The sequence below is a fragment of the Sorex araneus genome (genome assembly GCF_027595985.1).
Source record: "Sorex araneus isolate mSorAra2 chromosome X unlocalized genomic scaffold, mSorAra2.pri SUPER_X_unloc_9, whole genome shotgun sequence".
NCBI lineage: Eukaryota > Metazoa > Chordata > Mammalia > Eulipotyphla > Soricidae > Sorex > Sorex araneus.
Window position 1 is genome coordinate 46,227 of NW_026570969.1, and position 13,908 is coordinate 60,134.

The window sequence follows — 13,908 nt, forward strand, 5'->3', positions numbered from 1 at the left end:
GCGGTGCTCGGGGGACCCTATGGGATGCTGGGGATCGAACCCGGGTCAGCCCCGTGCCAGGGAAACGCCCTCCCCATTGCTGTGCTATCGCTCCAGCCCCAATTTCTTGTCCTTAAGGTTTATCATTACCCCAAAGCTAATTACCAGGGGCTTGGTCTCCAGCTGCCTGCAAGAGTAGTTACTACTGTGAGGGCAGAGACAGAGACAGAGACAGAGACAGCGGGAGGGAGAGACAGACAGCTGTTAGGGCACGGATCGAGATCTCCCTATGACGACAAAGAGACTCCGGAGGCTGCAAGCAGCAAGCAGGGTTGATTGTGAGACTGGCTAGCCAGGGTCCAGCCGCCTACGCGGACACGCAGGGCCAGCAGGTTGGGCAAAGGCCCCAAGCTTCCCCAGAGGAGATCTTAGATAGGCCTTCCCCGGCCGTCACAGCAGAGCCCGCGCCTTTCAGAGCCGATAGATTTGTCATATTGCAAACTCTCCTGACCAACCCATTTAGAAGGACATCACTCCTCAGCCTATGGCCTTAGAGATCAGCATCCGCGCCAATACTCAGGAATGTCCCGGTTCTGGGGGCAGTTCTGGGTCCTGTGATATGGGTCGTGTGATATGGGTCTGGTTATCTGGTCTGACCACCACCCTTCTTGCGACCCGGGGCGCCTGTATCCAAATTCCTTGCTCAGGGACAGATAGACAAGTTATTCTACAATCCGGCTCCTGTAAAAAGAGTCGTAAGAAAGCTAAATAGATTCCTGTGGTTTGTCTTCACAACAGGGAGATATTTAGAGATAGGGAGAGACAGAGAAGGTGAGAGAGACAGAGGGAGAGGCGGAGAGGGAGAGAGACAGAGGCAGAAGGAGAGAGTGAGGGAGAGAGAGAGAGGAAGGAGAGAATGAGGGAGAGAGAGGAAGACGGAGAGAGTGAGGGAGAGAGGAAGAAAGAGGGAGGAGAGGAAGAAGGAGAATGAGGGAGGGAAAGAGGAAGAAAGAGTGAGGGAGAGAGGAAGAAGGAGAGAGTGAGGGAGGGAGAGAGGAAGAGTAAGGGAGAGAGAAAGAGGAAGACGAGAGTGAGGGAGGGAGAGAGGAAGTAGGAGAGAGGGACAGAGAAAGAGGGAGGGAGAGAGGAAGAAGGAGAGTGAGGGAGAGAGAAAGAGGAAGACGAGAGTGAGGGAGGGAGAGAGGAAGAAGGAGGGACAGAGAAAGAGGAAGAAGGAGAGAGTGAGGGAGGGAGAGAGGAAGAAGGAGAGTGAGGGAGAGAGAAAGAGGAAGACGAGAGGGAGGGAGGGAGAGAGGAAGAAGGAGAGAGGGAGGGAGAGAGAAAGAGGAAGACGAGAGTGAGGGAGGGAGAGAGGGAGCAAAAGAGAGAGAGAGGAAGAAGGAGAGAGTGAGGGAGGGAGAGAGGAAGAAGCACAGAGTAAGGGAGAGACAGAGAGGGAGGCAGAGAGAGAGAAAGAGACAGGGAGAGAGAGAGAGAGACGAGATTGCCAGGCATATCTTGGGTCTTGGAGAACTTGTCTCTGGGCAGCAAACCCCAGCGATTTCCAGGAGAAACCAAGCCCCAAAGACAATGACCCAGACAGGGGTCATCGTTCGAGGTCTGCAAGCTACACTTGGGCTGCAGAGACCCAAGCCCCCCCGCCCCCGCCCCGAACGGTCAGCTTCAGTCCCCGTCCCCCCCCCCCCCCCGAAATAAGAACTAAAATCTCACGAAAGGAAACAGCAGCGATGAACCAACCTTCTTGTGTTTCAGGAGCCGGCTGGCCTTGACCTTCTGCTGCTTCCTGGGCTGCTTCCGGCCAGCTGCTGGCTGGGACGCCCAGCGGTCCCGCCCGAACATCCTCCTCCTGATGGCCGATGACCTGGGCATCGGGGATGTCGGTTGCTATGGAAACACCACACTCAGGTGAGGGGCAGAGAGCAGCCTCCTGGCCCCCCCCACCCCTGTGCCGACAAGGACCAGTGGGAATCTGGCTTCGGCCGTGGGGACGTTCCCCACCTCCCTGCCTTCTGCGCAATGGGCTACTTTTTTGTTTTGTTTTCTTTTTTCTTTTCTTTTTTTTTTTTTTTTTTTGCTTTTTGGGTCATACCTGGCGATGCACAGGGGCTACTCCTGGCTCTTCACTCAGGAATCACCCCCGGCGGTGCTCAGGGGACCATTGGGATGCTGGGAATCGAACCCGGGTCAGCCGCCCTGCTCGAGTAACGCAGTCACAACGTGGCTTCCTCCTGCCTCTGCAGTCAAGAATTACTCCTGGGGCTGCAGAAATAGCACAGCGGGGAGGGCGTTTGCCTTGCACGTGGCAGACCCGGGTTCGATCCCCGGCATCCCATAGGGTCCCCTGAGCACCGCCAGGGGTAATTCCTGAGTGCAGAGCCAGGAGTCAGCCCTGAGCATCGCCAGATGTGGCCCCCAAAGCAAGAAAAGCAACAACAAAAAAAATTAAGACGGAAGAATTATTACGGAGTCGAGTGGATATTTGCTTTGCTTCGTTTTGGCTTATCCGGAGTTTGAGGGTCACCCCCAGCTGCCCAGAAGGTATTTCTGGCTCTACGTGTGTGGGGGATGCTGCTGGCAGAACTTGACAGGGGGCTGGGCAGGGGCGGGTGGGCAAGCAGAGCCCGAGTTCCACGCTGTGCCACCCCTTCCCGCTGCCCTGCCACTCCCAGGATGTGACCGAATGTGGCTTTGGCATTTTCCTTCTTGCCTTCGTCTGAAGCTTCCGACAACGGGCGTCATGCCCTGTGGGATACGGAAGCTTCTGGAATGCATTTGGGTGGTGGGGGGCAGCGGGTATCTGTTCCTGGCTCAGTGCCCACCCACGCTTCCTCCCCCAGGACACCCAACATCGACCGCCTGGCGGAGGAGGGCGTGAGGCTCACCCAGCACCTGGCGGCCGCCTCGGTCTGTACCCCGAGCAGGGCCGCCTTCCTGACGGGGAGGTACCCCCTGCGCTCAGGTCTGTGGGGCCCCACGGGGGGCGTGGGTGAGGGGGGAGGAGAGAGAAGGTCGCTTTCTCCCCATCTGCCTCTGCCCCACCCCCGGGACCCAGGGCTGCTGGGTGCTGGTCTCGCCTCGCAGGAAGGGATTTCGGGAGAAGATGGGCAGGGAGGGAAATAATAGATTTTATTTGGGGGGGGGGGGTTGGAGGTGTGGAGGGAGAGAGCAGAGGGAGAGAGAGAGAGAGAGAGAGAGAGAGAGAGAAAGAGAGAGATGAAGAGAGAGACAGAAAAAGAGGGAGAGAGAGAGAGAGACAGTGAGAGGGAGAGTAAGGCACTCAAGAGAGAACCTGGGCTTCCCCGAGGGCGGAGAGAGAGAGAAGAGAGACACAGAGAGAGAGACAGAGAGACACAGAGAGAGAGACAGAGAGTAAAGTGCTCAAGAGAGAGCCCGGGCTTCCCCGAGGGCGGAGAGACCCCGACCCACACCCCAGCATCACACAGCAAAGCAGGAACGTCCCCGTCTCCAGAGGGGAGATGCGGGCGACACGCGTGCTCGGCCATGTGGGCACACGCAGCACCTGGGCTGGGGCAGCGTCTGCGCCCTCCCTGGGCCCCAGGGGCCTGGATGGGGTTTCTCCCACCTGCCCCCGCCTGGGGCTTCTCCCAGGGTCAGAGTCCGTTGCTAAGGGGGTTGCCAGGGGGGCTGGGGGTGGGGATGGGCTTCTTTGGGCTGAATCTCTAAAGTTAATGAGGTAGAGGGAGGGGTCCGAGGGAATTGGAGGAATTTCCTCCATGGGGAGGGTCCAGTCTCCTCAGGGTTTGCTGCTCCAGGTCTTATCTGAATCCAGAAAGTGGATCAGCCGTGGAATTTCCCTCTTAGAATTTTTGCTGACCGCTTCCATTGTCCAGGGCCTCTCCCTGTCCACCTGCCTACATAACCCTGGTCATGAGGGTTGGCAGCAACCCACTGCTCCTTTTTTTTTTTTTTTTTTTGCTTTTTGGGTCCCACCCAGTGATGCTCAGGGCTTCCTCCTGGCTCTGCACTCAGGAATTACTCCTGGCGGTGCTCAGGGGACCCTATGGGATGCCGGGGATCGAACTGGGGTCGGCTGCATGCAAGGCAAACGCCCTCCCCGCTGTGCTATTGCTCCAGCCCCTCCACCCATTTTTTATTATCATGATTATACTATTGTTTTGGTTCTTTGTTTTTTTGTTGGGGTTTTTGTTTGTTTGTTTTTTTGCTTTTTGGGTCACACCTGTCGATGCCCAGGGCTTACTCCTGCCTCATGCATCGGAATTACTCCCGGCTGTGCTCGGGGGACCCTATGAGATGCTGGGAATCGAACCTGGGTTGGCTGCGTGCAAGGCAAACACCCTACCCGCTGTGCTATCACTCCAGCTCCTAGACTAATTCTATTTTAAAATTTTATTTATGCTCCGAGCTGACTCCTGCCTCATGCACTCAGGAATCACTCCTGGCGGTGCTCAGGGGACCCTATGGGATGCTGGGAATCGAACCCGGGTTGGCTGCGTGCAAGGCAAACGCCCTCCCTTTTGTCCTATCACTCCAGCCCCCAGATTAGTTCTTTTTTTAAACTTTTATTTTCGTAAGTTTGTTCACATTAATTTATTACATTCATTAGTCCAACACCAAATTATTTTCTATTATTGTGAGAGGTCATGGCAGCCTCAAAAGCTTTTTTTTTTTTTCTTTTTTGGGTCCCACCCGGCGATGCTCAGGGGTTCCTCCTGGCTCTGCACTCAGGAATGACTCCTGGCGGTGCTCAGGGGACCCTATGGGATGCTGGGAATCGAACCCAGGTCGGCCGCGCGCAAGGCAAACGCCCTCCCCGCTGGGCTATGGCTCCAGCCCCAAAACTCTCGGGCTTCTAAGCATCATCTCTGGTGCGTGATGTCTGCGGAGGGCGGCTCACGGGACCCCCTCTCCCCCCAGGCATGGTATCCAGCGGGGGACGCCGCGTCCTGCAGTGGTCTGCAGCCTCGGGGGGTCTCCCCAGCACCGAGGTCACCTTCGCAAAACTGCTGCAAGACCAAGGCTACGAAACCGGGCTCATAGGTAGGTGCTCCCTGGTGCAGCGTCAACAGAACACGCGTGATTCAAAGGAGACACGCATCGTGGCGTGTCGGGGCGGGTGGGACAGTGGGCGGGGCGCTTGCCTGGCTCACGGCCGGCCTGGGTTCAACCCCCGCCTCCCCGTAGGGACCCCAGGGCACCTCTAGAGCCGGAGGGGCGCTGGGGCGTGAATGCACAAGCTTGGCTCTGACACTCTGCCCCGGTGATGGCCTGGAGTGTGGGTTTCCAGGTTCTGTCTCCAACACTGAGTTTGGTCCCCGAGCACGGCAGGAGTCAGCCCTGAGCACAGAGCCGGGAGTCAGCCCTGAGCACAGAGCCGGGAGTCAGCCCTGAGCACAGAGCCGGGAGTCAGTCTTCAGTACAGAGCTGTGAGTCAGCCCTGAACACCAGGCCAGAGTCAGCTTTGAGTTCAGAGCCGGGTGTCAGCCCTGAGCACAGAGCCAGGAGTCAGCCCTGAGCACAGAGCCGGGAGTCAGCCCTGAGCACAGAGCCAGGAGTGAGCCCTGAGCACAGAGCCAGGAGTCAGCTCTGAGCACAGAGTCAGGAGTCAGCCTTGAGTACAGAGCTGTGAGTCAGCCCTGAGCACCAAGCTAGAGTCAGCTTTGAGTTCAGAGCCGGGTGTCAGCCCTGAGAACAGAGCCAGGAGTCAGCCCTGAGCGTTAAAGCCCGGACTGAGCCCTGAGCACAGAGCCAGGAGTCAGCCTTGAGCACAGAGTCAGGAGTCAGCCTTGAGCACAGAGCCAGGAGTCAGCCCTGAGCACAGAGCCAGGAGTCAGCCCGGAACACAGAGCCGGCAGTCAGCCCTGAGCACAGAAACAGGAGTGGTCCCTGAGCACAGAGCCAGGAGTCAGCCCTAAGCACAGAGCCGGAAGTCATCCCTGAGCAGAGTCAGGAGTTAGCCTTGAGCTCAGAGCCTGGTGTCAGCCATGAGCACAGAGCCAGGAGTCAGCCCTGAGCACAGAGCTGGGAGTCAGCCCTGAGCATTAAAGCCAGGATTGAGCCCTGAACACAGAGCCGGGAGTCAGCCCTGAGCACAGAGTCAGGAGTCAGTCTTGAGTACAGAGTCAGGAGTCAGCCTTGAGTACAGAGCTGTGAGTCAGCCCTGATTGCCAAGCCAGAGTCAGCTTTAAGCTCTGAGCCAGGTGTCAGCCCTGAGCACAGACCCAGGAGTCCGCCCTGAGCACAGAGCCAGGAGTCAGCCCTGAGCATCGCTGGCTGTGGCCCCCAAACCACCCACCGCGATCAAACACCTGCAGTGAGGGTGCAGGCGGGTGCTGAGCCGCAGCAGTTGCTTTGCGTGACCCACCCCAGTTGGACGTTTGCTTCTTTGCTTCCTCCTGGCTCTGCACCCCGGGACCCCTCCCGCTGGTGCTCGGGGACACCTCTGGGTGCGAGGGACCAAGCCTGGGTCGGCGGGTGCAGGGCCAACGTCCTCCTGGCTGTCCTGGGTCTGGGGTCCCTTGGGGTTGTGCCTGAAGCCACCAACTATGGTCATTGATACTTTCGAGCACTGTGCAGAGAGTTGAGCCCTCACAATTGGCGGTTCTCTCTCCCATCCTCATTAACCTGTTTTTTTTTTTTGTTTATTTATTTATTTTTTGTTCTTTTTGGGTCCCACCCGGCGATGCTCAGGGGTCCCTTCTAGCTCTGCACTCAGGAATGACTCCTGGCAGTGCTCGGGGGACCCTATGGGATGCTGGGAATCGAACCCGGGTCAGCCGCGTGCCAGGCAAACGCCCTGCCCGCTGGGCTCTTGCCCAGCCCCTGGTTTGATATTTCTAGTAAATGATGATATGATTTATTTAGATTCAGTATCGAGCAAATCGATGAGCAACTGTGTTACAGTGTTACACTGTAGCGGTTTTACAGTGTTACACTGTTACTGTGTTACAGTGATACACCCTAGCCGTGTTACACTGTTACTGTGTTACAGTGATACACCCTAGCTGTGTTACCTGTTACACTGTTACTGTGTTATAGTGATACACCCTAGCGGTGTTACGTGTTACACCTGTACAGTGTTACAGTGATACACCATAGCGGTGTTACCTGTTACACTGTTACTGTGTTACAGTGATACACCATAGCTGTGTTACCGGTTACACTGTTACTGTGTTACAGTGATACACCTTAGCGGTGTTACCTGTTACACTGTTACACTGTTAACACTGTTACACAGATAAACCAACTGGAACAAATGTGTGTGTGTCTGCGTGTTATTAAATATCTACCGACAGAAACAAGGGGTAAAAACATACTTTCGAAATGTATCCTCCTCGGGGCTGGAGCGATAGCACAGCGGGGAGGGCGTTTGCCTGGCACGTGGCCGACCCGGGTTCGATTCCCAGCATCCCATAGGGTCCCCTGAGCACCGCCAGGAGTCATTCCTGAGTGCAGAGCCAGGAGGAACCCCTGAGCATCGCCGGGTGGGACCCAAAAAGCAAAAAAAAAAAAAGTATCCTCCTCTTTTTTTTCCCTTTTTCTCTTTCTGTTTTCTTGTCCTTCCCTCCTTCTTTCCCTTCTTCCTCCATCCCTCTGTCCCTTCTCCTCCCTCCATCCCTGTCTCCCTTCCCTCTCCACCCCTGCTTCCTTTCTCCCTCCATCCCTCTTTCCCCTCTCCTCCCTCCATCCCTCCTTCCCTTCTCCCTCCATCCGTCTCCCTTCCCTCTCCACCCCTGCTTCCTTCCTCCCTCCATCCCTCTTCTCCTTCTCCCTCCCTCCCTCCCTCCCTGTCTCCCTTCTCTCTCCACCCCTGCTTCCTTTCTCCCTCCATCCCTCCTTCCCTTCTCCTCTGTCCATCCCTGTCTCCCGTCCCTCTGCACCCCTGCTTCCTTTCTCCCTCCATCCCTTTCCCTTCTCCTCCCTCCATCCCTGTCTCCCTTCCCTCTCCACCCTTGCTTCCTTTCTCCTTCCATCTCTCACCCCTTCTCTTTTCTCCATCCTTCCTTCCCTTCTCCCTCCATCCTTCTTTCCCTTCTCCCTTCATCCCTGTCTCCCTTCCCTCTCCACCCTTGCTCCCTTTCTCCCTCCATCCCTCTTTCCCCTCTCCTCCCTCCATTCCTCCTTCCCTTCTCCTCTGTCCATCCCTGTCTCCCTTCCCTCTCCACCCTTGCTTCCTTTCTCCTTCCATCTCTCACCCCTTCTCTTCTCTCCATCCTTCCTTCCCTTCTCCCTCCATCCTTCTTTCCCTTCTCCCTTCATCCCTGTCTCCCTTCCCTCTCCACCCCGCTTCCTTCCTCCCTCCACCCCTCCTCCCCTTCTCCTCCCTCCATCCCTCCTTCCCTTCTCCTCCCTCCATCCCTGTCTCCCTTCCCTGTACACCCCTGCTTCCTTCCTCCCTCCATCTCTCCTTCCCTTCTCCTATCTCCATCCCTGTCTCCCTTCCCTCTCCACCCCTGCTTCCTTTCTCCCTCCATCCCTCTTTCCCCTCTCCTCCGTCCATCCCTGTCTCCCTTCTCTCTCCACCCTTGCTTCCTTTCTCCCTCCATCCCTCTTTCCCCTCTCCTCCCTCCATCCCTCCTTCCCTTCTCCTCCCTCCATCCCTGTCTCCCTTCCCTCTCCACCCTTGCTTCCTTTCTCCTTCCATCTCTCACCCCTTCTCTTCTCTCCATCCTTCCTTCCCTTCTCCCTCCATCCTTCTTTCCCTTCTCCCTCCATCCCTGTCTCCTGTCCCTCTCCACCCCTGCTTCCTTTCTCCCTCCATCCCTCTTCCCCTCCTTCTCCCTCCCTCCCTCCCTCCCTGTCTCCCTTCTCTCTCCACCCCTGCTTCCTTTCTCTCTCCATCCCTCCTTCCCTTCTCCTCCCTCCATCCCTGTCTCCCGTCCCTCTCCACCCCTGCTTCCTTTCTCCCTCCATCCCTCTTTCCCTTCTCCTCCGTCCATCCCTGTCTCCCTTCCCTCTCCACCCCTGCTTCCTTCCTCCCTCCATCCCTCCTTCCCTCCTCCCTCCATCCCTCCTTCCCTTCTCTCCTCCCCTTCCCCCCCCCGCCCCCCGCAGGGAAGTGGCACCTGGGCCTGAACTGCGCCTGGGCGGGGGACCACTGCCACCACCCGCTGCGCCACGGCTTCCAGCACTTCTTCGGGATGCCCTTCTCCATGATGGGCGACTGCGTGCCGGGCAGCGTGTCGGAGCGCCGGGCGGGGCTGCAGGCAGGGCTGCACCTGGGCTGCCAGGCGCTGGCGCTGGCCGCGCTCTCGCTGGGCGCGGCGAGGCTGGGCCGCCTGCTGCGCGTGCCCTGGGCGGCCGTGGGCTGCGCGGCCGTGGGCGCGGCGCTCCTGCTGCTGTGCGCGCGCGCGCTGGGCGCGCTGCTGGTGCACGCCGACTGCTACCTCATGCGCAACCACAGCGTCTCCGAGCAGCCCATGCGCCTGCAGCGCGCCGCGCGCCTCCTCCTGAGAGAGGTGGACGCCTTTCTCCAGAGGTCAGTGTCTGGGGTCCGGGGTCGGGGGTCGGGGGTTACCCCCTGTCTGGGGGACGGGGAGCGGGGGGTTGGGACTTGCAGATCCAGCCAGACCCCGGCCACGATTTGGGTTTGGGTCGGTCTGTTCCCGACCAGCACCGTGAGGACCCACCCGCCCCTCGGGCGCGGAGGCGCAAAATTAAAAATCAGCAAATGGGGGCTGGAGCGATAGCACAGCGGGGAGGGCGTTGGCCTGGCACGCGGCCGACCCGGGTTTGATTCCCAGCATCCCATAGGGTCCCCCGAGCACCGCCAGGGGTCATTCCTGAGTGCAGAGCCAGGAGGGACTCCTGAGCATCGCCGGGTGGGACCCAAAAAGAAAAAATAAATAAATAAAGAAAATTTAAAGAAAATCAGCAAATGTCAGGACGCACAGGGAACGGCCTTGGCCTGGCACGCGGCCGGCCCGGGTTCGAGGGTTCGAGTCTCAGTGTGTCCCCTAGCGTCTCCCCCCGAGCATCGGCAGGAGTCACGGCTGAGTGTGGAGCCGGGAGGAAGCCCTGGGCATCGCCCCAGGGGGATTCAACGCCCTCTTTGCCCCCCCTCCCCCCCCCCGCACAAACAGATAGTAACAAGGGATGGGTACAGTTAAAGATTATTCTTGATTCTTTGGGGGATACGGGGGCTGGGGTTGAGTCAAAATCAGCTGGGGTCACAGTTCTGTGCTCAGGGCTGACTCCTGACTCTGTGCTCACAGTTGACTCCTGGCTCTGTGCTCATGGCTGACTCCTGGCTCTGTGCTTAGGCTGACTCCCGGCTCTGTGCTCAGGGCTCACTCCCGGCTCTGCACTCAAGGCTGACTCCCGGCTCTGTGCTCAGGGCTCACTCCCGGCTCTGTGCTCACAGCTACTCCTGGCTCTGTGCTCACGGCTGACTCCCGGCTCTGTGCTCACGGCTCACTCCTGGCTCTGTGCTCAGGCTGATTCCTAGCTCTGTGCTCAAGGCTCACTCCCAGTTCTATACTCAGGGCTGACTCCTGGCTCTGTGCTCACAGCTGACTCCCAGCTCTGTGCTCAGGGCTCACTCATGGCTGACTCCCGGCTCTGTGCTCACGGCTCACTCCTGGCTCTGCTCTGGGCTGACTCCTGGCTCTGTGCTCACGGCTGACTCCAAGCTCTGTGCTCATGGCTCACTCCTGACTCTGTGCTCTGGGCTGACTCCCGGCTCTGTGCTCAGGGATCACTCCTGCCTCTGTGTCAGGGCTGACTCTTGACTCTGTGCTCACGACTTACTCCTGGCTCTGTGCTCACAGCTGACTCCCGGCTCTGTGCTCAGGGTTCACTCCTGGCTCTGTGCTCAGGGCTGACTCCTGCTATGTGCTCAAGGGTTACTCCCGCTATGTGCTCACAGCTGACTCCCAGCTCTGTGCTCATGGCTCACTCCCAGCTCTGTGCTCAAGGCTGACTCCTGGCTCCGTGCTCAGTGCTCACTCCTGGTGGCTCTCCCGGCCATGCCAGGGATTGAGCCAGGCCCAGCCCCAGGCGAGAGGCCTGCCTTACCTGCTGCACTCGCTCTGCCTGTGCATATCTCAGCTGCGTCAGGTGCGTTTCCTCCTGAGTTTCGGTTCCTATGCAACGTGCGGACCTTCACCTCCTCAACATCTTCTATACCGAAGGTGGCGTCTGCCGTGGTCTCAGGCCCCAGAGTTCACGGACATGGTGGATTTGCCTGCGGGCGACCAGGGATCAGTTAGCAGGGCCAGGGGCGTGTCATAGTCCGGGGGCAGGCGTGGGGGAAGGTCTCGCCAAACCAGAGCATCCTACTTTGCCCGTAGAATTCCAGAATCATTTCCTCACGCACAGTTCTCCGGAAATAGGATTCTCCTGAAGGGGCCGGAGCGAGAGCACAGCGGGGAGGGCGTTGGCCTGGCACGCGGCCGACCCGGGTTCGATTCCCAGCATCCCCTAGGGTCCCCCGAGCACCGCCAGGGGTCATTCCTGAGTGCAGAGCCGGGAGGGACCCCTGAGCATCGCCGCCGGGTGGGACCCAAAAAGCAAAATAAAATAAAATAATTATCAAGCGAGCCCCGAGCAGTAGCACAGCGGGGAGGGCACTTCCCTCGCGCGTGGCCAACCCAGGTCAATCCGTGGCCTCCTCGCGAGTCCCCGAGCCCTGACCGGACGGAGCGAGGGCGTCATTGTGAGTTTCGCACCCAGCCCCCGACAGCGCCCGTTCCTGCTGTTCGTCTCTTTCCTGCACGTGCACACGCCCCTGGTGACCGCGGAGAGCTTCCTGGGCCGGAGCGCCCACGGGCTGTACGGGGACAATGTGGAGGAGCTGGACTCCATGGTGGGTGAGTGTCCGGCGGACGCGGGCAGGCCCCACGGGGGGGGCTCGTGGGAGAGAGACGGGGAGGGGAGAGAGACGGTCACTTTCTCCCCATCCGCCTCTGCCCCCCCCCGGGACCCGGGTTCGTATCTCGCCTCGCAGGAAGGATTTTCAGGAGTAGACGGGCAGGGAAGGGAATAGAGTTTATTATTTGTTAATTTTTTTAGGAAAGAGATTTTATTTGGAGGGTTTTTGAATGTGGAGAGGAGAGAGAGAGTGAGAGAGACAGACACACACACACACATATGCCAACACACAGACACACAGAGACAGACACACAAACACAGAGACACACAATATACACAACACACAGACACACAGATATACAAACAGACACACAGACACAGACACACAGAGACATATACAGAGGCACAGACACATACCAACATATACAGACACACACAGATACACACAGAGACAGAGTCACACAGAAACACACAGACACACACAAATATACACAACACATAGACACACAAATATACACAACACATAGACACACAAAGACGCAGACACACACAAATATACAGATATACACACAGACACAAACACAGACAGATATACACACAGGCAGACAGAGACACAAATATACACAACACACAGACATACTCAGACACAAATATGTAGACAGATACACAGACACACAGATACAGATATACATACACAGACACACCCACCCACAGACATATACAAGCACACAGACACACACACACAGATATACTCACAGAGACAGACACACACACAGAAACACGCTAACTCACAGATATACACAGACACATATATATACACGACACATAGACATACAAAGAGACATACAAAGACACAAACACACCGACACAGATATATACACGCAAGTACAGAGACACAGACACACAGATACATAGACACACACACAAACACACACATAGATGTACACACAGACACACACACACATATACACACAGACACACACACAAACACAGACACACAGCAACACACAAACACAAATATACACAACACAGACACACACACACACACACACAGAGAATGTGACCGCACGTGCCCGGTCCAGTGCCTTCGGGGACGCGGGTGGCCCGACACGCGTCGTCCGTCTGCAGGTCACATCCTGGAGACCCTGGATGCGCAGGGGCTGCGTGAGGACACACTCGTGTACTTCGCCTCCGACCACGGGGCTCCTGGAGGCACAGCTGGGCGGGCGGCAGCTGGGTGGCTGGAACGGAGTCTTCAGAGGTGAGAAGGGAGGGAGGGAGGGGGAGGGAGGGAGGGAGGGAGGGAGGGAGGAGGAGAGGGAGGGAGGGCGGGAGGGAGGGAGGGAGGAAGGAAGGAAGGGAGGGAGGAAGGAAGGAAGGAAGAAAGGAAGAGGAAGGAAGGAGGGAGGGAGGGAAGGAAGGAAGGAAAGAACGAAGCAAAGAAGGAAGAAAGGAAGAGGAAGGAGGGAGGGAGGAAAGGAGGGAAGAAGGGGGAAGGGAGGAAGGAAGGAGGGAGTGAGGGAAGAAAGAAAGAGGAAGGAAAAAAAGAAAGAAAGAAAGAAAGAAAGAAAGAAAGAAAGAAAGAAAGAAAGAAAGAAAGAAAGAAAGAAAGAAAGAGAGAGAAAGAAAAAGAGAAAGGAAGAAGGGAGGGAGGGATGACAGAAAGAAAAAAAGAAAAAGGAAGGAGGAAAGAAAGACAGAAAGAAAGAGAAAGGAAGAAGGGAGGGAAGAAGGAAAGAAAAAGGAAGGAGGGAAAGAAAGAAAGAAGGAAAGAAAGGAAGGAAGGAAGGAAGAAAGAAAGAGGAAGGAGGGAGGGAGGGAAGAAAGAAAAGAAAGGGCTCCCTCGTCCAGCTCTTTATTTTATTTTATTTTATTTTTTTTGCTTTCTGGGTCCCACCTGGCGATGCACAAGGGTCCCTCCTGGCTCTGCACTCAGGAACCACCCCTGGCGGTGCTCGGGGGACCCTATGGGCTGGTGGGACTCGAACCCGGGTCGGCCTTGTGCCCAGCCGACGCCCTCCCGCTGTGATGTCTCTCCAGCCCCTCTTATTTAGCCCTTCCCTGCAGGCCCCCAACTCCTGCCCGAGTCACCAGCCCCGGGTGCCCCTTTTTCTTACT

At 57.3% G+C, this 13,908-nt stretch overlaps 1 protein-coding gene across 1 annotated transcript in view; it reads left to right on the top strand.

The window, feature by feature from the left end:
* Nucleotides 1-13,908, top strand: part of LOC101541310 (arylsulfatase L) — a 41,218-nt gene that overhangs the window by 19,990 nt on the left and 7,320 nt on the right. Inside the window, 7 exon segments of the mRNA XM_055123635.1 lie at nucleotides 1,753-1,905; nucleotides 2,838-2,959; nucleotides 4,897-5,019; nucleotides 9,034-9,457; nucleotides 11,653-11,789; nucleotides 12,919-12,994; nucleotides 12,996-13,051. Coding sequence (XP_054979610.1) covers nucleotides 1,753-1,905; nucleotides 2,838-2,959; nucleotides 4,897-5,019; nucleotides 9,034-9,457; nucleotides 11,653-11,789; nucleotides 12,919-12,994; nucleotides 12,996-13,051 — 1,091 coding nt within the window.